A 25,667-nucleotide genomic window follows, 5' to 3' on the forward strand; every position below is an offset into this window, starting at 1 on the left:
TCCCTTTGAACCCCCTCTCCCCTCTGCTTTGGTGCGTCGGACAGAAGCTATCCAGGCATGACTGCATTCACCTTCTTACAGCAAGATACTGTCTACAGTGTGTGGTGAGGTTCAGGTTCCTGAACCTTTACACTGCCATCAGATCAGACACCAGCCTATGCTGAGTTTGATCAATCTGACAAATATTAAAGCCTCTGGAAATGTGGCTCTAAGTAGTAATAATGCATGTATGAAATCAAAGTCCAGAGTAAAAGTCTGAGCAAAAAATAAATGTTCATGTCTGTTAGAAAACCTAGTTCAAAAACAGCTCATTTTCCTCTTTAGTCCATTACTCAGGAGTTGTGGGCGTTGCAGATCAACTTTGATTGACATATATCTGGCTTCATACAATCAGCACTATGCAGCCCTAAATATTACATCGAGTTGCCTACTGTAAATTCAACTGGTGACTGAATGGTGATCTAAAAAATGCTTTGCTATGCAAGATAATATATAGTGAGCAGGTTGTTATCGGGGAATGGAACCCCGACACGGTGAGCAATGATTTGGAAATGATTTTATTAATTTAAAAATGATTATATTTCCGTTTTAAAATAGTCTGTTACACTCACAGTGAGAGCTCCGTCCATAGCAACGGTTAGCTCTGTAGCCTTTATAAAATGAGCTAAGCTAGCTGATTTTACTCACATTTAACAGAAACATTTCCTTTGATGTGAAGTAAGACACGGAGCGCAGGAATCAGCGCAGCAGCTGATTGAGGTTTTCTGTCTGTTGACGTTTTCTTTTGCATTCACCGTCTTTAAACACCGCCGTATCCCGTACTGTGTTCAGTTTAATGTTTACTTCATGTTCCCTCTTCAGTTTTGCAGATCTCTCTGTCGTAGGTTTTGCATAGTTTAACCTTCATTGCTTTCTATCTGCTTTTTTTTGTCTCTTATTTTTTCTCTCTGTAAACAGACCGGACTTCTTTCAGCCAATTGACACAATTACAGTTAGTCCTCCGATTTGTGTGATTAGAGTCGAATCACTATATAATAACATTTCGTTGTTAGCAGTTAGCATATATGGGCAGTGTTAGCTGAGATGCACACACTAAACGTAGCTAGTGCTATAGTGCTACAGAACTATTCTCCCTACATCGACGCTCTTTGCAGGAAAAGGAAACAAAAACCACACTAAACTCCCGGAGCCAAAAATATACAACTGCGACCTATCCGCTAACAGGCGATGCTAACGCTGGCTGTAAACTGCTAAGTAGCTGCCGTTTGATTTTTCTTATGACAGGGTTGCACAATTATATTCAAAATAAATTGGAGTTTAAAAATGCCCAAACCCAATATCAGGTAACTTTGCACAAACTTAAATGACTATATAGTAGTAAATAGGGCTATAGTGTATTATGGTTCCTGTTAATCTTTGACAAAAAAGTATACAGTAGCTTTCAGGTATAGACCTGTACTACTTTCCATTACCGGGGATTTTAGGGCCTATATTTACCCAACTTATCTTAAAGAATACAACCATTTTTAAAGACACATAAAAGCTCCCTCTGCCGAAATATTTGATCACTTATTAATCTAAGAAAATATTGATAATTGCCACTTTAAAGTCCCATCAGACACAACACTCACCTTCGCCAGGTCCACCAAGGTGTTGGCCTGATCGTTGAGTTTCCTCTGCTCCATCTTCACACTGCGCAGTCTGGTGGAGGCACAGGGAGCAGGGGACAGGAGGAGGAGGAGGAGGAGGAGGAGGAGGAGGAGGGAAGGAGCAGGTGGACAAAGGAGAGAGGGTAGGAGGGGAAGAGGAGTGGCGGAAGGGAATAGGGGAATGGAGGGGAGGAGGGCGGTTTGCAGGAGAGGAGAATAGAGAGAGAGAGACAGGTTGTCCAGAGATATGAAGGGGCAGAGAGGGCCGATAGGGGAGAGAGGAGGAGGAGGAGGAGGAACAACACATTTTTTATCAGGCGTGCTCTCTCACTGATGACATTGAAAAGAGAGAGGACAACCTGCATGCATTGTAAATATACGTTACATATCTATATGTATACATATATAGAGACATATATATGTATACATATATCCGAGCATTCCTGGTCTTGGTCAATGCAATGCCAACCAAAACATGCAAAGATGTGGAAGCATACTACGCTCATGTTGTTTGTTTAGAGGTCTTTTTTGTTATAAGATCTTTTACTCATTATAGTGCAATGATTTAAGTAGCATTTTTACTGTGGTACTTTTACTGCTATGAGTCTGAATACTTAGAGATGATCTTGTTACAGCCCAAAAACAGATTATTTTTGAGTCAGAGAGGAATAAAGGCAACATAATGCCAAAATAATGTACTTTTACTGTGACAAGCAAGAATGCAATATGCTTCCATACAAGAAAAACCCCCAAAATTTATGTTTGAAATCAAAACATTCCCTTTTTTTTCGACCCAAAATTAAGACGTTAAAAACGAAAAAAGATGACATGCCCTCTGTCAGTGCTACACACAGCTCAGTGGTAGGACTTCATAGAAACACACTGGTCATTCAGTAAGCGTGCAGTGACTGAGAGTGACTTTGTGCACAATGGAACGCTGGATTTTGTGTGTGTGTTTGTGTATGCTCATGGGCTGATGTGTGTGAGAGGATGCCACAGTTAAAAGATGCCAGAAATAAACCATCTAATGACACTGCTGAACATACAGCAACATAGACACTTCAAAGAAGTTGTGTAGTGATACATGGGACATGTTTTGTGATGCCTTTGTGCCTCTTTATCTCTAATCAAATACATTATGGCGGTGCGAGAGCAGCTGACGCTGATGTGAATAATGTGTCATTGTTAGCAGTGGCATCACACAGCCATCATCTGGATGTGCGAGAGGAAGAAGTTCCCTGTTCGGCAAATTATGAGACAGGATGACATTCAAGGGCATTTATTCATGTGCAAATCAGTATATCAGAGCAGAGTGAGACTGCTCGCTTACGGCTCTATCTCTGCGGGAAGTCGCTGCGGCGCGTATGTGTCTGTTTGCTCGGCTTTGTCATCCCTTATGGCTGTCGAAGAATGGGGGCCAAATGCTACAAGCGCTATTTATTAGTGTAACGCATTATGAGTACAACTGTATTCTACTAAATGTCAACCTTTTGTGTTGTGTTGTTTCTTTTTCAGTCCCTCCACGATTTCACAGGCTTTTTTGGGGGGATTGTTGTGGCCTGAAATACATGATTTTGTGGCAGCTTTTCAATGAATAGTGTTGTGTTCTCAGTAACCTTTCCAAAAATAGTCTCCGGATCATAAGAAGTTCTGACAAAACATACTGCACACAGATTGCAGTGCTTGAGAGAGTAACTTCTTCTAAATCAGTCAAAATAGCAAGCACAAAATTATAAGCACCTCATCCGATATTAGAAGTTTAAAGTGGTAATCTCAAAGATCTCAGTTTCGTTCTCTTTGGCGGCACCTATGGTGATAAACGATAATTGCGGGAGCACACTTCCCAGATATCCAGACAGTGTTGCATGTGACGCCCACGGTTGGCTCCGGTTGTAACTCTTGATTTTCCTCGCTGACGGTCGTTTTCCTTTTTAGACTGTTTGCCTTCATCTGAGCGATTGTCACTTATTGTTGAAGTTGTATCTGTAGTCATCCATCTTTTCTTTGTTTGTTCAGCCATAGTAGATTACTGTTTACTCACAACACTTGTGTCATCAACCACTGCTGGGTGATGGAAAACGCGTCACTAACTGGGCGCCGCTTGTGATTTTTTTCTGTGATAGTCGCACCTCAGTCCATACTAACACTATAAACCGCAAAGGCAAAGGCTTTCATCAGTGGGCCATAGTCTCAATCACCATTGTGTTACCTCATTCGGCGATAGACAGTGACTTTATATTATTACTTTAAAGTGCAGAAAACGTGGATAATTGTCAATAAAACCTTCAGAGCGACGTGATTGGACGTAAATAAAAGGTCACGCAGAATTCGCAGGGTCTGGTTGAATTTGAGTTAACTGCTGTTGCGACTACTTTTTGTGCTATTTCATCTGTTATCTATTTGATCTTTTATAAGAAAGCATTAGCACAAAATTAATATCAAAACAACAACAAACATTTCAACTTGTGAGTGAGTGTGTGTGTGTGTGTGTGTGTGTGTATGAGTTCATGTCATCACAAAACCATCAGGAGTGTAGGATGAGTTCTGTAGATGCAGGTTAATATAGCCTCCAGAGCAGCTATATTAATCATGGCCAACATTGTACATCATACATCATACATGATAATGAACCGCTGGCGAGGCCAACCAAGCTCCAAGCTCATTCTGTGCAAGATGCTTTTTCCTTTCACACGTTCTCCACTCGTGACACCGGTGTCAAAATGTTGATGCTTATTTTTAGTTTCATTCCATTCAAAGGGGGGATGGGAGGGAGAGGGGAGTCAATGGAAACACTGAAGTAAAAGAAAAACCAAAAACGATTCAGCATCCAGAATTTTTTTTTCCTTTTTTCTTTTTTTTTTTGTTTTGGTAACGAACGCTTTTTTTCATGCATGTCAAACGCAGACATGAGAGGAGGAGGAGGAGGAGGAGGAGGATGTTGAGGAAACAGGAGGAGGAGGATACATAGAAGACTCAACTTACTTCTGAGCTCTGCGGTGATAGAGCAAAACAAAGACAGAACACAGTACAGAGTTTTAACCCCACAACATTCACGAAACGAGTGAAACCATTACACTTGTCACTGTAAGCACGGGGTCAAAAAGGGGGTTGGAGGGAGAGGGGGAGGGGGAGGGGGAGGGGAAGAGGAAGGACCATTACACTAGATTGCAGCATGTGTGTTTGTGTGTGTGTACATGTGTGAAAGTGAGTTTACGTCTGTAAAGGAATAGGTACTCTAGGAGAGGATACTGTAATAAGCTAGGGGTGATGCTACAAAATATTCATGTTTTCATCAGTTTATTAGCAATATATAAATAACACATTCAAAATAATCAATATCACATGGACTTCATATCTTAAGTGGGGCTGCCCACTACAAGACGACGAATCATCAGTTGAGAACACCCAGGTCGATTCTGCTTTTGTCAGTCGAATCTCTACGCCTTTGCTTTTTAGCTCGGAGCAATGGGGGAACATGACAGGACAAAAACTTTCTCTACAAATCTCAAAATGGTTTGTACCGGGAGCCGAATTATCAGCAAATGTCTGCTTTTTCCCAAAATATGTTGACCCCATGATTAAAACCGGTAAAACACTGAATAAAGCGTTTCTACAACGCTCCTCAGCAGGCTTATGATGTCAGTTGACGTTTTGAGCCAATATGCAGCTAGCTCATTTGTCTGTGCTCTGAGTATTTTAAGGTTACGATTCTTTACATACTCCTTTTAAAAATTAAACAGACAAATGATTCATACCAGTAAAAACACTGTATAAAGTAGTTTAGCGATAAAAATCAGTCCCAGGCTCTTCATCTGGGCTTCACAGACTACTAGCTTAGCTGTAGCTAACGTTAGCTTAACTTGTTTCTCTGTTTCCCGACAGAAGATGAATAAAATCCTTTATCTGGTGAAATAATTCAGATAAAAATGAAGGAGACAGGACTTAAAACAAGAAAGCTAATGACTGAAGATGTTTTAATCACCAGCAGGTGGTAACAGAAGACTGATTAACGTGCGTCTCACATGTAGCCTAAAACATTAGAACCATCTAGGCTGATACAGACGTTTGGTTTGTTGTTTACAACAAAAAAGGAAGGGAAAGTTGATGCTTCGTATCAAACATCCAAACTTGATTCGACTGACAAAACTCTAAGCCAGGTACGCTTATCCTCAGAGGGTATTTTTATTAACGCCCTGTATAACACACTGAATAACCCATGGCGGTTTAGTGGTCAAAAACTCATAAACAAACTCAGCACAGGACTTACTGGTGAATGGCTTGGAGGAACTTGCGCTGGTGTTTCCGCACCTTGGCGTGATCTATCTTCTTGACCATCTTAGTGTGTTTGTAGATGAGCCATGTTTCCCTGAGTACATTGGCAGCTGTGTTCTTTACCTGGGAAACAACGGTGACAAAGACGTAACATGTAACAGTAACTCTCCAAAGGGTTGTGTCCTGTATCCATGTTTAATTTTACTGTCCGGAGAAATGAACTGCTGTGACTCACTCGTTTGCAGAGTTGTGTGTCCATCATGAAGTTGTGGACATGCTTCTCAGCCTTGGTCAGCTCCAGCTTCCTGGCTACCACTGCAACCACCAGTGCAGTGCAACCAGCTCCCTGTTGAACAATGACACGGTCAAACAAACACACCAACGTTTGGTTTCAGTCTTCAAAATGTAATTAGTTAACTTTACTGCATTAATAATAATTTAAAAGACATGTGACCAGATAAGAAACCAAAAAAGTAGGTCAGAGTCATGAAATGTCAAATGTGGGGTCAAAATGTATAGAATTACTCCAACCCTAATTTTGTATGTTTTATATGAGGTTATCTCAATTTGGACATCTGTATAAATGATCTATAGCAAATGGTCCAAGTCTATTGAGTACATGTCCAACACCCTTTTGCTTTTGTTGCCCTCTCCAGAGAGTGGCATTGCAATGTGACCTCTCCTCTGTGACGGTGCATCTTACTAGCCATCTGTTAATGCGCCCTTTAAATAACATAAAAATGCTGACTTAAAGGGATAGTTCAGGTTTTTTGAAGTGGGGTTGTATGATGTTCTCATGAATAGTAAGTGAACTACGTACAGTGGATAACGCGGCCCCTGTCAGGAGAAGCCGGCGTTCCTACATGGAGGCTAAGCACCGCTGCAGACGGGGTCAAGAGTCCCACGTACTTCAGCCACTTAAGAGTCGTACATTTAAAAGAACATTTCACTTTAAGTATACGCTGTATTTTCGTTTTTTGTCACTGCTTCACATTAACGTCTGACAGCCCTTTCCCTCGGCTCTGTCCTACCTTGCACAACGGCCCTGTATACCTACACATGCAGCGAACAGTACCACAGCTGTTATCTACTGTACGTATTACAAGTACCTCATAAAACCCTGCTTTAAAAACAAAAACGAACGATCCCTTTAAGACTAGGTTTTTGTTGGCGCAATTGTTTTCGGCTGCATCAAGATAGCAATGCACCAGCATCATTTTAAGACAAACACACCCAATGGCGTACAGGTGGGTGCAGTGATGTTTGCTGCTAACACAGCGCGGCTGCTGGGATTGAACATGACACACCGTCACTCTGAAACTAACAATAAAACTTGAGTTGCGCTTCGCTTTGCGCTGTGTGTAAGATCGGGCTCTGATGTAGCTTCAGTTACTCTCTCTGACTCTGACTCTTTCTTTTATTGATTGTTTATAACAAATAGCTCAAAATCTTGAGAATAAAATGAGCTCAAAGTGAGCCCACAGTGAGAGCTGAGCTTTAGTTTCATAACCGTTCAGAGTCGACTTGTCAGAGTGTTATGTGTTTATCTGAGTGAAGAAGAGAGGAACCCACCATAATCCCTGTAAGCAGGCACACGCCTTTCCCGCAGTACGTGTTTGGTACCATGTCCCCGTAGCCGATGGAGAGAAAGGTAATCGAGATGAGCCACATGGCTCCCAGGAAGTTACTGGTCACTCCCTGTTTGTCATGATACCTGAAGTGATGAAGAGAAGCAGAGGTGGGATACACACAGTCAGAAAGCTGCACGCGGGTTCTTGAATGTGAGCATGCTGAAGAATGACGTGGTGCTGAGTGAACCAAACAGGGGGGTGGTGGGTGGAGGAGGTGTAGGTGGAGAAGATCGAGGAGGAGGAGGAAAAAATCATGGCACAAGGTTTTCGACCTGTTTTGTTCAATAAATAAAGAAAATGAAGGTATATTCGATGGATTTGTAAGAGACACTGTAATTCAATTCTCTTCTTATTTGGCTGTGAGACAGTTTAATGGAGGAGCATGTTTAATGGGAGGGAAACTTAAACTGACATGGAGGCAGAAAAAAGCAAATAGTGTCAGTTTTTAAGGGAGTTGATGGGATGATTTCAAACTAAGAGAGAGAAACAACACTGAGCCTCGCGTTCAGTGTCCGTCAATAAACAAATTAACCCTTTGGTGAGAGGAATGTGATATGACAAGACGAGTCTGAGGCCAAATCACTTACTCGTGTCACAAATTAGCATAGAAATGACATTTTAGACAACATGTTTCTGTGACAAAGAGATGGGCCATGTCGCTGTAAGTGACTGAATACCGCTGGTCAAACTTGATTTGAATATGACAACGCGACAAATGTGATGTCGGAGCATCCAAAAATGCAAACACTGCTGCATTAAATCAGACTAACAATTATTTGCTTATTGGTCACAGTTTGTTGCAAATCTTCCTCCATAGAGTTTATTATGCCCCCAAAAAAGGTTTGGCAATGCGAATCATCACTTCAAACATGTTTGCTGAAAATAGCTGACAGCCATGCTTGAATTGACAGTCCAAAGTCCCACAGTGCATATGCAAAGATATTTAAAAACACACAGTACAAAGCTGCATTGATGATGACATTCCCATACCTTTTTAAAGCGACACAAAAGTCCATCACAGAGGCAAATCTGCCTCATCCACCCACCCTCATTCAACGCGCCTCATTATTCCCAATGGGCTGTCTAGGAGGAGATCAGATAAGATTTAATTTTGGAGTTAAAATCAAAGATTCATTAAACACTTTGTGACAACATCTCGCCAGCATTCTTCTGATTAGACGACATCGACAGAGTCTGATTTCTTGGGATTTTGTTAAGGCTTTTCAAAAGGGGGGATTGTGACTGTGCCAATCACAGATTCTTCCAACTGCCCTGCAGTGACCCAACATGGGGAATCGACGATTGTCTGAAGACAAAAAAAACCCTGATTTGGTTCAGTATGAAGCCCCACTCCTCCTCCTCCTCTTCCTCCAAGACAGTTCATTGACACCGAATATCATAAATCAACTAATCATGCCTTCTGCAGTTCTTCAAACTCTCACTCTCAAGTTTCTATTCATGCTCAATGTCAGTGGGAAAAATAACTATGAGCACTTTTTTCCCTGCAGTGTGACAAAAAAGTGTGCGTTCTGTGGGACTCAGGCCTCTTAAATGACATGCAGAGAAGCAGGCTGTACAACACCATGCAGGAATAAAGAAGATGTCTGCATCATGCATGCTTCAAAGCCAGTATATTGAGAGCAGGGGGGGAGCGATGGGAAAAACCTTGGGTCCTTTTGTTTTTTGCAGATGAAAACCACCTGTGACAGATACTGCAGCAGTATCAGGTGGAAGGGGATCGTACGTCTTCTCGGACGGACCTTCATTTGTAAACAGCGGGGAAGGATTGGACGAATAACAAAGGGAGAAGCTCATTGAATTTGACACCCTTGTCTCTTTTACCTGCATCCCAACACTGCAGCAGCTGCCCTTTGATAGCTGCCGGGGGGCTAAACTTGATCAGCTGGCTAAATATTGTAATTACAAGTGACTAGTATGTTAATTTCATTCGTCTTGTCATCAAGGCGTGCAGAGACTGAGTCATGTCTTCGAGGCAGAAAGAGATGTGCTGCACCTTTTGGCACCGTTACAATGCACGCATTACATCGGCCTTCCCTCTGTTGTAAAGATACAACTGTAAATACGCCTGACAAAAATGCACAAGGCATCGTTTTTTAAGCAATTAAATCTTTTACAGACGCTTCCTCTTTTATGATCTGCTTTCCTAATGGTGGACGTGGCACTACATTCTCAACGCACACATATTTCATTAACACCGAAAAAGAGCAGAAGACAGCAATAAGGGAATAGAGACGGAGGCAGAGCGGACGGGGGGAGCTAATCGATAGCATTTTAAGGCTCTCAATATACTGTGTCAAGTTTTGGAATAGCATGGAGAAGAGCTGGCACCACTTTCAACCTATTCCAGGACAAGAGGTATATAGTGTCCAGAGCAGACAGTTTTATCCCCCACTGTTAAATCCTCCCTGACAGACACTGTGCAGCGAAAGCATTCTCCCGAAATCACTTACTCTAATATTTCAGAGATGATGCTACATCCAATAAAATAATACTGTCATTTACATCCAAATGAGCTCTAAATCTCTGCTTCTCTGGTGGGTTAGAGGAGGGAGCACAGCCTGATACACACTACACAAAGCAACAGTTCTACGGCTCAATCTGCAACTAAACAGGTCAGTAAGATGCACCAACAGCCTCCAATGATCACCAGTCTTTTACCTTGCCTGAGTCAGCCCTGCCGATTATCAAAGCTTATAGTTAACACTTGAATGTTACGCCATTGTGTGCAGATGAGCTCATGATACATATGACAAGTAAATATACAAAAGTTGACATACAACCTCTGAACATACAGACTCGTAATGATGGATCAAATGTGAAAAGGCCACACACTTCCCTCTGCCAAAAAACACACACATACACAAACACACAAAAAGCCTCTAAAATCACGTCTGTCATGCCAGATTACATGTGCCTCTGTTTCCTCCACTGGTCAGCTGCTACAGTAATGACGTCAAAACCTCCTGCTTAACATTCTGCAGACATCGCCCGCACACAGTAACAGCGCTACCCTTCTGCTTTCTGCATTTTTGTTTCACATCACCAAACAGAAATAAAAGCAAAATTCAACAAGTACACGTCTTGTTGATTTAGATGGGTTTGAGCGCTGCCTGAGATTACTCTGGGACAAATATGTTGGGATGCTCCTCGGGGAGAGTGTTAGTTGCAGTAAACATGAGCAGATTAAACTCAAAGTGATGATGACCTAATTAAAAAACTGCAAACGTAACAGTGTTTTTACAGCGCAGCCAAAATGCAGAGCAAGCAAAGTGAGCAGGCAGCCACACTCAGAGTGGGCTGATGTGCATTTTAAAATGTTTCCAAGCTCAAATAAAATAAAAACATGAAAAAAAAGAAGTTTGACAAACTTTTTTTTTCAATGCTTTTGAAAAAAGAAAACTTAAGTTACAAATGTTTTGCAGGATACCGTAAAGATCTCAAACTCACTTAAATGTGAATGCAGCTAGTTAAAGTTATTTTTAGCTACACAAGTAGCTCCATCAGGTCAAAGTGTCCCTTGCTTTTCTATCGTTCACTATTACCTTGATCCGTGGTTAAATACTCACAAAACTGATGACATCACCATCAACTTCAGCTGTACCTTCTGCTAAGAGCTAATTAGCAGAAATGTTAGCTTGCTAACACACAAGCTAAGAGGGTGAACCAGTGACTGCATATAAAGATGGACGACGCGTCTCCGTCAACTCTCACTGTACAAAAGTGAAGGAAAATACCCCCGAGACGAGCGCTGCCATCTTGCGCTGGAGCTGTTCTTTGGAGCCAGAGGCCCTTTTAAAGATAGGATAATCCTTTATTGATCACAAGGGTTAGGGTTAGGGTTACCGTAAGGAAACGCCATGCCGCCTTTGCCATTTTACATTGGACCAAACAATGCCGGTGTAAAGCCGCCCCAGTGTGTGTTTTAACAAAGCGTTCCGGCACTGCGGAAGCAAAACGTGCAGGAGGTATAAACACACACAGCACCGTTCCACCCTGCCGCCTCTGCAGTTTACACAGACGCTGTTTCGCCTCTGTTACTACCTCCAATGCCGACTCAGAGGCGGATCGACTCCGTGCCACTATTCTACCTCTGTGCATTTTACATAGAAGACGAAACGTAACAGAGGCATAATAATCCTACCTTGAACTGGCAGTGTGAAAAGGGCTAGAGACTGCACAGAACAGATCGGCTGGTAACAAAGTGCCGCCCCTTCTGCTAACCAAAACACACATTTAACTTACTCCCAAAAAACCCCGGCAAAGACCTGTCATGACGCCCATCTCTTTACACAGTCTATGGGGTGAACATGGTTGGCCAAAACTTTATACCTGCTAACCACCAGCATGTTAGCATTGTCACTGTGAGCGTGTTAGCAAGCTGGCGTTAGCATTTAGCTCAACACACAACTGTGCCTCAGTACAGCTGTACAGAACGGTTAAAACGGCTTTAGACTTGTTTTTTATTTATGATTTATATTACGTCTTGAGACACACACTTCTACAGCTACAACTGCCTTAATCATAAATTTTACATACTGCCCCCTTGGTTTGTGTGTATTGTGTACACTGGAAGCTTAACTACACTGTAAAAGGTTTTCATTACATTGATGTAAGGCCTCATTACACTAATGTTCCATTCACTTCAATTCAAGCATGTACGTAGAGGACATAAATTCTGCAGCCTTGGTCATATTTTGGCTTTGTGCCTGAGTTTCACTGTGGTCAACGACTTCTTGAACATACTTCACCAGCTGAGGGGCTCAATGTCACAAAGACCTCATCTGATAATCAAACATGGAGGAGTGGTGGTCCGAAAAAGTGGTATTTAACTGTCCTTCAGACGATCAACATGACATGTAAACCAAAAGAGAGTCTTGCTGTGTTGTAGAAACCGAACGTCAGCTGTTGATTAAGTGTGATTAAACGAGCCTTTGTAGCCAGACATCACTTCCTGTTCCACCTACTATATGTTGCAGGGAATGAAATGATTGTGTTGCACTAATGGCATTATGATTGCACTGCATTAATAAACTAGACATTATGTATTTCTGTCGAGCAGCTAAGTTATGAATCCAAGAGTTAAGAGCTGCTTGCGTTTGCTGACTTGCAGATATCGCAGCGCGGCAGATTTCAGGCCTCCGTTGCCAAAAATGATAAAGCGTGTTTGTGAATCTTAAAGATGTTGTATCAGAACTTTAAACCGCACTGGAATAACTGATGAGATTTCCTGCAAGTATCCCAAATATTGATGTAAAAAATGTAAGCTAGCATAAGCCTTTCACACAGTCGTGTGTCACTATCCCTGCAAACTCTCAGATTTAAGCCGAGCACTTCACTCGTTTTCTTTTTCACAAGTCAAACATTTCTCAGTCCGTCTTAATCTACAAGGTCACCAGACAGGAAGCTCCGTTCTCAAAGCTCTTAATCTCAATGTTTCAGAGCTGGAGTGTGTTCACGTCTCAGGGGTTATCAGATACAGAGTATCCTACACAAGCCCCCGTGTAATTCTTTAAAAAGATACGTCATCATACACCAGGTAGAGTGTGAGTTTATTCTGCTGCACACTCTGGATATCCAACCTTCAGGGGACACGACAAGCTTTGAAACACCAACACCACCACTCCACCTCCACTGACAGCTATGTACATCTAAACATTTCTTTCATGTTGCCAGTCTTCCCAAAGCACTCAGCTCTCCACGAAATACAGAGTCCTCTGCCCACAACACAAGTTTGGCTTTAAGGTAGCGCTTGCTCATTAGAACCCGTGAGATCGCCGATTGTCTTACTAATCTGTGCCCACGTTTGGGCTCGACAAGATGCCCGACCAAACTGTTGTTTTTATGTTTTAAGTCTTCCTCTTCCAGCAGTTTGTTCTCGTTTGTTTGCCACCACGAGACACATCTTTTGATTGATAAAGCGTTGGTGTACATAAAGGCTTTATAGCATCAATTTATTGCTCAGACGTATCCAGACGTTTATCTCATTCCGGGACATTTAGGAGCACGACAATGTAGTCAAGAATACTGTGAGTGGGACAGAGTTTACTTTGCCTATATGGAAGTGAAAGTCTGAGGCCAGTGGAGCAACTTTGTTATGATTAGTGCTCAACATAACAAGGGTCTTTTGTTACACACTGTCCTGGTGAAAAGGTACAAGAAGACAACAGGATTGTTTCTGCAAAGACATTTAGAGTAAGCTCTGGGTCTGATCGGAGCTAGGGCTCAAAAAGTGCTGCCGTTGTTGATGCGGTTCTCGCCTCCAGTACTGCAGATCCCCAGTCAGTGCATTTGGCACCTCATCAAAGCTTTATTGTATTAATAGATAATAGATTTTACTTGAGGTATGGGGATGCACTTCTTTGCTTCCGGGGAAGCAGTACTCAAAAGTTAGCAACAACAGCTCTGCAGTTTAACAGCATTTACATCAAATGCTCAAAGCTACTCATTGTAAAGCCATTGTTCTTGTAATTTGCACAAAGTTAAACACGCTTTTCTCTCTTGTTACGGCTCAAATCTCCCAGGAAACAGATCTAGAGAGACTCAGCATTGAGGCAGTTCCAGCAGTGAGACATTGATCGGAGGAACCAGCAGCAGGGCGAACTGATTCCCCAAAATCGGACTATTTCACAGGTAACGGATCTCTTTCTTAGAGCGGCCCAGTGACTGACAGGACGTCATCATTTAGGACAGCGGCTACCTACGATTTTTCAGTCTCTTTAACGAGTAGAAAACAGGCTACCGCTGCTATATGTTCCTTTGGGACTCGTAGTCCTCTCACAATGGAAGAAAGAAACCTACAGATTTCTACGCCAAAATAAAAACAATGAGAGAAACCATCTGAGGGAACCTTTGACTTCAAGCTACTACGTTATCTCTCGGAACAAAGAGCAGCAGTGCTCTCGCTCGTGATCTTCAGAGCAGATCGGATCTTGGCTGATAATAACTTCCACCTTCTCTGTTATGCAAACACGCTTTGCGGGCGCAGTATATGACTTTGCCATAGGCTGCAATCAATACTCCGCCTGCAGAGCGTGCATAGCTTTAAAAACAATTTATCAGATCAAGTCATCAAACCGTGGAGAATCCACCTGTCCTTGAGGTTACGACGATTTACATAAAATCCATCCGATCTTTGTGGGAGGGGCGCTTATTGTTCAGATAATCTGTGAATGATTCAGATTATGGGAACAGTGTTTTAGACGCTTAGATTGAGTTTGCGTAGCCAAGTAAATAGATGAGTTACTTTGTGATCCTTGGACGTTGCTTTGTCTTCACATTAAAAAAGTGTCTGTAAAATCTACGTGTGTGCACAGAGAAGTCCAGTGATGGATCGGTGTTGTTGCACTCGTAGCCTGGGAACTGTAAAGTTGTAAAATCGACCTGAATATTTCATGTAAACCTGCGGTCGGTGTGAGAAAGTTCAGGTTGCACCGGTGTGTGTTTCTCTGGTCAGACATTCGGACAGTCTGTTCTTGGCTGCCGCTGTTTGTATCTTGTGGCTAAGCGATGACACAATCTGGATGTCAGACCTTGGATGTCAGGGTGTAGGTGTTGCTGACTAGTAACTCAAGCCTGATAATCCGGCGCTGCGCTCTGAGGGAAAGTCAGCTAAACTTTCTGTGAGCTTGTCTTTTCGGAGCCTACGGGTCCTCGGCGGAGAACGCGAGGTGAGGAACAGCTCTCACATCGCCTCGAAATAGAGCTTTTTGTTCGAGATAACAGAGTTAGAACAGGGGAGGAAGAGAATTAGATAACAGGTAAAGAGAAAAAGGAGCGAGGAACCGGGGAGGCAGGCAAGGCATGCATGCAAGTGTGTAAGTGAGAGATTAGGCCTGCTTGTTATGGATCAGGGAAGGCAAAGGGACAGGGAATCAGTAGTGAGGAGAGATGAGGAAAAACTGCAAAGCATGCCACGTTAGATGGGTTACAGAAGGAGATCTGCGAAGGATCAGTCAGGAGTAAGAGAGAGGGAGGGAGGGAGCCTTGTGGTAGTGAGGGAGAAGCCAAAGGAGCTTAGTTAAGGAGCTTAGTTGAGGAAGGTTAGCTCTGAAGATGGGCCGTATCAAAAACGAAAGGGAAGCGGGGCCAGTGACCGGCGTTAAATCCATCTACTGTAACATTAGCATTCCTCCCTCCGCCCCTCCATCCCTCTCTGTCTCTCCTCTGGGTTGTGTGTCTTTCATTCCCCCCATCTAGGCTTTTTCCAGGTAGACTCCGTGCTCGTCCAATCTCACACTGCACTGCCCTTTGATTGGCTCAGGAGCGTGTCAATGTGACAGTGTAACGGCGCATTTAACAGAATACACAGAAAGGTAACAGACAGCACTTTGGGAAACAAGCGCCTCTTTTTTTTTTCACTTAGATTTCTCTTAGTTAAAATGATGGGATTGATACGTAAACATGAAAACCTTCATGCTGTTTCGATGTTTACCAGAGGAGGGGACGGAGAGGGATGAGGACATTCAGGTCATGGGTGTATACAAAACTGTAGACACAGCATCGCTTTTAGAAACTGTACAACAATGAAGGCAATGGCCTGATTTCCCTGCCTAGCTTCGTGACACTAGCTATCATAGTTGGCACACCCTGCTGTGCTTGATAGAAAGACGCAGCCCAGACCACAATGACGTTACTCAGTTAGTACACAATCTGACTTAACATTTGTCCTCTCCTTGCATACTCAGACATACTCAGACAAACTGTATTGACCTCCAGAGCAAAATCTTTGGGACAGAGGCAACAAAAGTCTGTGGAAAAAACCATTACAACACTGTTCAATTAATTTGGTGAAGGGAGACACATAATGGGATGGTAATGTGTGAACACAAAGAACAGAGAGGCCTCAGCTCCTCGACAAATCTTCGGAGTTGCTGCTAGAAAGACTTTTTGTGTAATATGGATCTATAACAATCGCATAAGGCGAGGGAGAGAAAAGATGAGAAAAGACAAATTGCCCTCTGGCTGGATCGTGAAGGTGACTTGAAGGAGCTGCTCCATTTTAGCACAAATTTCCTCCTCCTCCTCCTCCTCCCCTTCCACCTCCTCCAGCCCCTGCTGGCCTAACACACAATAGTAAGCAAAGAGACGCTTGCTTCAAAGTGCTGCTCACACCGTTGGTGTCCTAAAACTACTCAAAGCCTCTTTTCTTAGCAGGATGGTGCCACTCTCATGCCAACTAGAGGGCCTACCTAATCCTGAGCTTGGAAGGATCACTGAGTAATTATTTGCCCCTTCTCCCCACTACCACCCCACCCTCAAACCCCACTCAGGGCAGCAGTGGCGCCAGCTCGGTGCAAAATGATAAGTAGTTTTTTTTGTTTATTCCACGGCTCGAGAGCGAGGACTCACATGGTATCCCTATGGAGCAGCATAGTGGGGAAATAGAAAGTACAACAAAACATTATACAAACACACACACATGCGCGCACACACACACCTTCATGTGCATGCTTGCACCAATCTTTAGCAGCACACGTAGACATACGAACACAAATTCATCCATCTGAACTTAACACAAGTTATTCTGCAACCGAAACCAAAAGACTCACAGCATGCACCGCTCATGGAAAGTGTGTGTCACAGAATGTGTGTGTGTGTGTGTGTGTGTGAGAGAGAGATCCTGTGCTACTCGTGTATTTAAGTCAAGATTTCCAAATTGACTGCTTGTATCGCTTGTAGATTAATGTAGCTAAAACAAACAGCCAAACTAGTTACCTGGCAACTGGTTTCAGTCTGTTCAATGTCTCTTTCGCTAAGCTAAGCTAGCTTGCTGCCAGCTACAGCTACATATTAGAAGTACAGTCATGAAAAGGGTATTGATTGTAGCTGAATGTGGCTAGAGCTAGCAGCCTGTTAGCTTAGCTTAACAAAAAGAATTGTTAGCTGACAACTGGTTTCAGTCTGTTCTGTCTTTTTGCTAAGCTAAGCTAATATATAGCTGTAGCTGCCAGCTCCAGCTACATATTAAAAGTACATTCATAAAAAAAAAATGTGTTGATTGTAGCTAATTGTGGCTAGAGCCAGCAGCATGTTAGCTTAGCTTAACAAAAAGAACCTTGTTGCCTGGTATCAATCTTCTTAGTAAAATAGCCAGGTGCACTTTTTCTGAAGTGTCAAAGTTCTGTGTTTAAGTTTGGTGATAACCAACAGAGACAGTGAATAAGTGTGGAGCAGTAGCCAACAAATTCTCAAGTAGATGATATACTCTCTGGAGGCCTCACTAACAGTATACAAACTGGACAGTGTTTTGATCAGGTGCCAACATTAAGTCGAGGTGATGCCTCACTGTCCTGCCTCTGTGTTCCAGAGGAGCTGGGGTCAAAGGTCAGCTGCTCTTTTCAGCTGCTGGTTCACCCTGCGAGGTTTAAACCCACCAACCAACAGCTGGAGGTGCTGGGAGTCCGAGAAGATCCAGGGTTGGGCGTGCGAGGGGTTAAGGTTAGTGACAGGTGTTAACACAGGGGGTAGTTAGGTAAGAGGAGGGGGAGGGGAAGGGAGGGGGGGTACTTAGTAAAAGCAGGGGAGGTGAGCTGCGGGAGGAAACGGAGCATCTGTGGTCGTCTTCTTCGTCTGAGCTGACGCTCAACTAACAGGAACTGCTGCTATAGATCTCCCACTCTCCACCCACCCTGCCCAAGTCTACTCCAACTACGCAAACATGACTTTGAAACATCAAAGCTGGCATTAGCGTCTCATTTCCCTATGCAAATGCAGACTGAAAAAAAAGGCTTTCATTTTTCCCTGCCTCTTTCATTTTCAGTGAGAATGGTTGCTGCCCCCTTGGGACGAAGCCCGATGCGCAGTTTTGGGGAGAAAACGGGTTAGGGGATCCTGGGGGCTGCTCTGCATTACCAAAACAAACCATTCAGCAAACAAACAATTAGACACTCATGAATTATGGACAAGCCTTATAAAATAGCGATAAAACCAGGGAGTGGGGAGTCATTGAGCGAGTGCTGAGCTAATGAAACGTGTGTCAGGGTGCTTTTAAACAGTATGTGGGCGTATCAGTGTTTGCCTTCCTGTACGCATGTGTGCAGTATCTATATGTAACCTATCCTGATGATTCCACACATCTCTGTGAACCAGTGCAGATGAGCGACTGAAAACAAGGTAACACTGAGAAGCCGAGAGTGAAGGAGGAAAGGGTACTAGTAATCCACAACGCATGATAGTGCACCAGCCATTTTGATTCTCAGTATATCCATTATTCACACCCCCGTGTTTACCTCTCACAGACGCGCACAGTCCATGCAGCAATGATCCAGGAGGATATACTGAACACCAGCAGAACAGTTCCCGGACAGATGGTCATGAGGGTCTTCATGACAAAGCGTGTGTTGAAGTTGATCTTGTTGAGGGCGCCGATGCTGCGAGACGAAGCGTCCGTGAACAGTTTGCTGTGGAGTAACATGACCCTGCCTATCAAGTAGAGTCTCAGGAACATGGGGATGGAGAGGATGATGTCCACATCGGCATCAGCCACCGACGGCGTGTAGGTGAAGGCCAGCCGCGCCGTCCAGGTGAAGACGTACTGGCCCGGGATGGGATGGATGGCACACACCAGCAGCTCCAGCACGATGAAGAAGATACGCTCATACGTCATGGCTATCCTCCAATCGTCCGCACCATTGTCCACCATGAACAGCTGGAGAAACACAGACATGCACGAGGAACTTGTGTTAGAATTCCTCCATTTCTTACTTCCCAAGTTTGGGTTTTCCAGCATTTTTCCATCCTCTTTAACCCTCTGCACCTCCAACATGTTTATCGTTACAAATTCAGACTGAGACGCACATTATTACAATCCACCCAACATACTTTGTTTGAAATTAGAGTTAAGATCTGTCGAAATCATGCTGAATTAGAGGAGGAAGACATTTAGTCGACAGATCAACTGTACTTTTGTTCAAACTGTATTGACCATAGACTGTATAAAAAAATGGCCGACATGACAGCTCCCTAAAAGTGAAGCCAAATATTTTGAGCGCCCCCTGCTGACTGGCTGCAGTATAGGTCATAAAGCCCGCCTCCTCCATTTTAACAGATGGGACGTGTTAAACTATAAAATCAAAATACACGACAAATACATTTTTCTCAAACATGGTTTCTGTCATTATAGTTAGTTCTTATCATGCTGATTTATGTCCAAGTGTTTATTTTTCTGACAAATTTACTTTTAATTAGTTATTTGATGCTGTAAAAAGCATGATTGACAGCTCTGTTGACAAATCGGGCTCCTGCAGCCGATCTGTTCCTGATTAGCAGAGTGGAGGACGAACGGCGAGCGGAGACGTAACTAAAACAATCTCTACAGTCATTGAAGTTTACATATCTGTGAACGTCTGCTTCAGAACAACACAAGAAGCTGTTCTGCGGTTAAACACGCCGACATGCCAGATCCTTGCTGGGTTTTTTCCCCGGTAAGTTAAGTGTGTGTTTTGGTTAGCGCCAAAACAATGCCACCACCTGTCGATCTCTACTGCACAGCTCTAGCTCCAAATGACATCATCAGCACGAGATGGCAGCGCCTGTCACGGGGGGGATTTTGGCTTCAGGTTTGTACAATGTGAGTAGATGGAGACGCGTTGTCCATCTTTATATACAGTCATTGGTGTTGACAATATGTGCTTATCAAACAGGGCCGGACTTTAATGAAGGTAATGGAGACTGCTCACTTTAAGCACAACAAAAATAATTTGACAACATGTTACGTAAGTTAAGTTCTTGTGTAAATTTAATTGCTGAATCAGAAAACAGTTTTTATCATCGTTCTCATCATCATCTTCACAGCACTGACACTAAAAGCTGCTGGTTAAATGAATTAAATGATATATTTCTTTATGTTTTGGACTCACCTGGATTTCCCGGGCATGGTACATTATTATAAGACCAAGCAATATAACAGTGGAAAGGCTGATAAGGCATTTCAGTGCAAATGAGTATGAAGATTCCTGTGGTGAGAGAAAAAGAGAGGAAAACAGATATAAGTAATAGCTTAATTAACACAATAACAGCAGATCTAAACAGTGTACTGTCTCATCTCGTATACGGGTAACAAGATAGACTGTTCCTCCTTCATCTTAGACATGCATTTTCCATACTGTCAGCATCTATATTTAGCCTCAATAGACGCCATTAGTGACTTATCACTACAACCTGTGATTTCTGAGCTGCATGTTATTGCTTAGCAACAAGGTGAAACGAGGTAGTTGAGTAAAATGAGCTGAGTATTTACTGTAAGTGAGGATTTAAGATCATTAAATGTTGAGTTTCATTTAAAGAAACAAATATAATGTTGGATTGTTTGAGTGCACGTCCCCATATCAGCATATAAGCATGTATGTGTGTGAGGCATTACACACACATGCACACACGGTACTTATGAACTTAAAAGTCTGACTGAGAGCAGATAATGGGCTTTTACACACAAACAGCGGCGTCAGGATGTTGCTAAACAAAGCAGCTGCAGCTGGAGGTGCAGCCTGATATTATCTGTGCACGCTGTTCCCCCACCGTCTAAACTAGCAATTAATCAAAGCCCCGCGCTAACAGGGGGACTTTCCACTTAATGGTAGGTGCAGAAAAGGCAAGGCTAGCATTAGCAGGGGGGCCACCGCAGCGAGTGTAGCGGGTGATAAATAGGCCAGCTGGATGCTATCGCTGCTGTGATGTGAGTGCGCGTGTGTTTGTGTATGTGTCTAAATGGGGACCATAGATCTCAGAAATGAGGACCTGTACTACTCAAGTCCCCCCCTCTATGTTGGTAAAATGCCATTTGATAAATCAATTTAACAGCCTTGGTGTAAAAATGCCGCTCTGCAGCGGGCTAATGATCCTCGGGTTGTTATTATAATAACGACGGCAACAACAACTGACAAAAACAACAAGCGGAAATATCGTTCATAATCGTCAGCGTGATGACAGTTAGAGCTGCTCAACATCACTCCGTCCTTCGGTGGTCCATATTACTGAATTTATTTTTAGCCATCAACTAGATTGCTTTGCCCCTCAGGTCGGCGACATGTTCTCAAGACATTCTAATGCCTGAAATTGTTTTGAGAAGTCCCTGGTGAAATAACATTCAGTAAACCAATTAATCCACCTGCCAGAGGTTCAAGGATTTTTCAGTCCCAATGCTCGCTGCCTCTTAACGTGTTCCCCTCCTTCAGGGCTCAGAAAACCTTCGCCGAGCCTCGAGTGTCTGCCGTGTGACGCGACGGGAGACAGAAAGTGGACCATCCGCAGCACATGCTACCTGTCTTATGTGGGGAGGGGGGGCTGTTCTGAGCCACTCAGAGATGGGAGGTCATTTCCATTTCAGCTGAGGTCAGCTTGATGAATGGACTGAAACCCACTCAGTAACAGTCGCAGACAAACCTATTGACTTTCTTAAACCCCCATAAATCATTGTATAGATTACAGCAGTGCTTTACTATATGGTACGCACTCACACATACCTACGTGTAATCAAAAACACATTAAGAAATTCTAATAAATCACAGCTGGAAAAATAACCTGGAACATACTGGTGGGTTAGTATGTTTCAGCAAATACCTACAAATGGTCTTGATATTAATGCTCATGATTTTCTCTCCTTCTTCCAGTTAGATTACCATGTGGAGATATAATTACTGTGACAACATGATAAATGTGCTAAATGGCCCAAAAGTTTGCAACTAAAGCCAAAATCTTTATGTTTCGCTCCACACACTACAAGAGTCTGCGGTGTTTTTTCGCTTTCCGGAAGCTGTTTTGAAGTGTCCTGAAAATCCCACAATACACTACGTATCCAACACCAAACAGCAGAGGCACAAAGTGAGCAGATAAAGTAAGTAACCAGCCTGTGAATGTGTTTATTTATTTGACCTCTAAAGACCCATTTATGTGTGAGAAAAGTTGGAGCAGACCAAAACAGAGCAAAAAACAAGACTGGTTACAGAAATCGTGATTCCAAATTAGTACTAATGCTACATGTGTAGTTACACAACCGCTAACACGTTAGCCATATTAACTTTATAATGGAATTTCGCACGGTGGTGCAGTGGTTGGTGCTGTCGCCTCACAGCTAGAAGGTTTCTAGTTTGACTCCCTGTTCGGATGTAGTGGGCCTTTTTGTGTGGAGTTCGCAATGTTCTCCCCGTGCATGCGTACGGGTACTCTGGCTTCCTCCCACAGTCCAAAGATATGCTCGTTAGGTTCATTGGTGACTCTAAATTGTCCGTGAGTGTGAATGTGAGCCCTGTGATTGACTAGCTATCAGTCCAGGGTGTACCCTGCCTCTCACCCAATGACAGCTGGGACAGGCTCCAGCCCCCCTGCAACCCTGAACAGGATAAGCGGTATAGATAATGGATGGATGAATAGAGTTTCATTAACGCAAACTATGACAATAAATGTTCATCAACAACTGTTTCTCCATGCCGAAGACGAGACATTGACGAGCTAAAAAAAAAACTCTGACGACGTTCGTTTTGTTTTCGTTAACGAGACGAGACGGGACTAACATGTTGGTGTTGGGCTGTCGGACATCAAAATCCAAGATATATTAAAGCCTCAAACCCCAGTTAGGGTCTCACAGCTCTTCTGCTCAAAAAGGAGCGATCATTGGCTGTCTGCGGCTGTTTAAATGAGAAGCGATGACGAAAAATAATCTTTAGATGATGTTTCCTCATCGCTCTTTTACTGTTTGGGTGATTTGCTGTGAAGTTAAGTTTGGGGGGTGTCATATTTTCTCAACAGAGAAAACGTTTTGACTAAAATGTGACTTTTTAGTGACTAAAACTGGACTAAAATGCTTCAACTTGTCGTCGACTAAAACTGGACTAAAACTATAAAGGCTAAAAATGACTAAAACGTGACTCAAGCTAATAATCATTTTCATCTGAAGAGGACGATATTAAAAATAGCTGCCAAAATGAACACTGAATTAAATGTCTGATGTTTTTCACCCCGACATCAGGATGGGCTGAAACATGCAAAACCACCTTTACATTGTTCGGTCCTGTTCATTTTCTCTCTAAGACTCAGACTGTTTTGATAAGACGATGGTCTTATCTCCAGAGATGAAAGACTCTGTGACCTATCATACTGCAGTGCACTGCAATGTCACCTTGCGAGTAAACAGCCTTGTAAATACTGAGGTAGGAGCTGCTCGGTGGCTCACAGGGAACAATCATTTTCCCCAAATACCTGACTCAGCAGAACTGACTGATTGATACAGAAGGACAACAAAAGGTCGCGCGGTGGTGACCTGGTGGCTGTGACCGTGTGTGACCCTCATGTTAAAGCGCTCTGTGGCGTCTTCGCTCTGATTGGCTAAAAGAAGGTGCAGATGTGCAGTGAAAAACATCTGGATGTTCCTGTCCTCACACGTCTGTCTGCACCTCTCGTCCTCTGATTTCCCTCTCTCCATATCGCTCTCCTGCCGTGACAGGACTGATTTTAGATTCGAGCTTCATAGAGAATGAGAGAAAGCCACAATGGTGCCAGTAGTGGAACCAATCCTTTGGCTGAACTCCATTCACTTTCAGATGCCAGAAATGAAAGAAAACTAGTAACAAAGCCGGCCTGTAGTCAAGAAATGACTGAATAAAACAGTTTTAAAGGGCAAACTCTGAGAGAGACTGTTAGTCATAGTACAGATCACATGACGCCTCTTTTCATTTGTATGTGTGCAGTATTCCCATCACCTCCGTTAAATAATGTATGTCAGTGTCTGTGCTAATAATCACTCTTCTTACATGTGACAGCTTCCAACCCCACACAAATCAAACACGAACAATAGCAATGACAACACACAAAGCTCCCACTCATCACACACACACATGCACAACCTACCTTAGTGTAAACCCCCCATGACAGCTCCGTCTCTGTCACCATTACAACAATCCCAAACATCCCGAAGATGAGTGCGTAGTCGCTGAGCCGCTTCCGCTTCTCGAACAGCGCCCTCCTGTGGCCGAGCTTGTAGCCAATGTCCCTGTTCTTCTTCTGCGGCGCCCTGCCTCGCCCGCTGCCCTCCCTGACCAAGCTCTCGTTGGACGCCTTGCTGGGGTCTTCGCCGCCGTTGCCCTTGGACACCACCACCTCCAGGCCAGAGCTGTGCAGCGTCTGCAAGGGCTGCGTCTCCGAGTCGAGCTCCGCGAGGTTGCGGCGCGACGAGGACGCCAGGCTGCCAACTAGTGGTCTCACCACGCCGCCATTGTACCTGCAGGTGTTCATGGCTATCTGAGGGAGTCGGCCGCTGCTCTCGGAGAGGGAGGGCTTGGATCCAGCATGGCTCAGCTTCTTCTGCTCTGATGTGGCCTGCGAACAGGAAGAGGAGTGATAAATACAATACTATCACAACAAGAAAGGTGTAAAAACCTACAGTAGAATGAAGAGACACATCCTGTTTTAGACTTTAAATAGAGCATTGATGTGGGAGTTACATCTCTGTGGCTGTGGAGAGGGCACAGAGAGGGAAGGATCTTGCAAAACAATTTTTGGTTATAAAAGCAGACAGATTTAGTTCTCAGTGTAAACAAGAAGTGGAAGTAGCCACTGCTGAGTTGTGACCACCATATTAAAACCTCAAGCTTGGCCCCTGCCCCCATGTTTTTTATCTTAGAACCAGAAGTGACCATATTTGGACAAGAGTTGGTAAGCACTGCGGCCTCTCGTGGTAGGGACGTGTCAATCAAAGTGTGGATTGCCTTAAAGGCGTAAATGTGACCATCATTTACATAATGAGCGTCAAGCTGCATTGAAGAAGATTGGAACAAGGAATTAAGACCCAAAACTCATGAGGAAAATGTTTGCTGAGGTGATCACTAGTGGGGCAGATCAGTGGTTCCCAACCTTTCCCCTTGGAGCCCCCCTGCTTGTATCTAAGAAAGGCTGAGCCCCCCTAGCCCGCACATACGTACACCAAAACAATAAAGCGATTCATTCTAAATCTTTATGGGCAAAAAAGAACACCAATCAGCCTTCAGTTCTTTGTCATTTTAGTTTATCAAAGTTAACTTTAGTTATTATAATAAACACCCCTTTTAGTTACATGTAAATATGTGAATGTAGGCATTTCTGCATGTATGTATGAATGTATGTCTAA

The 25,667-nt window shown here is 43.4% G+C and overlaps 1 protein-coding gene across 3 annotated transcripts in view; it reads right to left on the reverse strand.

Annotated features, from left to right (window-relative positions):
- kcnn1a (potassium intermediate/small conductance calcium-activated channel, subfamily N, member 1a) overlaps nucleotides 1-25,667 on the reverse strand; it is a 54,533-nt gene that overhangs the window by 6,156 nt on the left and 22,710 nt on the right. The window contains exons 2-9 of one of the 3 annotated variants that reach the window (XM_069684451.1): nucleotides 24,413-24,880; nucleotides 20,431-20,526; nucleotides 18,802-19,220; nucleotides 7,494-7,635; nucleotides 6,157-6,267; nucleotides 5,917-6,044; nucleotides 4,632-4,640; nucleotides 1,632-1,701 (exon numbers count right to left, since the gene is read on the reverse strand). In XM_069684451.1, the coding sequence (XP_069540552.1) occupies nucleotides 1,632-1,701; nucleotides 4,632-4,640; nucleotides 5,917-6,044; nucleotides 6,157-6,267; nucleotides 7,494-7,635; nucleotides 18,802-19,220; nucleotides 20,431-20,526; nucleotides 24,413-24,796 (1,359 nt within the window). In that variant the 5' untranslated portion in view covers nucleotides 24,797-24,880. Of the gene's footprint in view, nucleotides 1-1,631; nucleotides 1,702-4,631; nucleotides 4,732-5,916; nucleotides 6,045-6,156; nucleotides 6,268-7,493; nucleotides 7,636-18,801; nucleotides 19,221-20,430; nucleotides 20,527-24,412; nucleotides 24,881-25,667 lie in introns of those variants that run through there. The other 2 variants (XM_069684450.1, XM_069684452.1) reach the window with 2 other exon arrangements.

Source organism: Semicossyphus pulcher, unplaced genomic scaffold (assembly GCF_022749685.1).
Source record: "Semicossyphus pulcher isolate SPU_LCO1_2020_fin unplaced genomic scaffold, fSemPul1.0.p SCAF_7, whole genome shotgun sequence".
Classification (NCBI taxonomy): domain Eukaryota; kingdom Metazoa; phylum Chordata; class Actinopteri; order Labriformes; family Labridae; genus Semicossyphus; species Semicossyphus pulcher.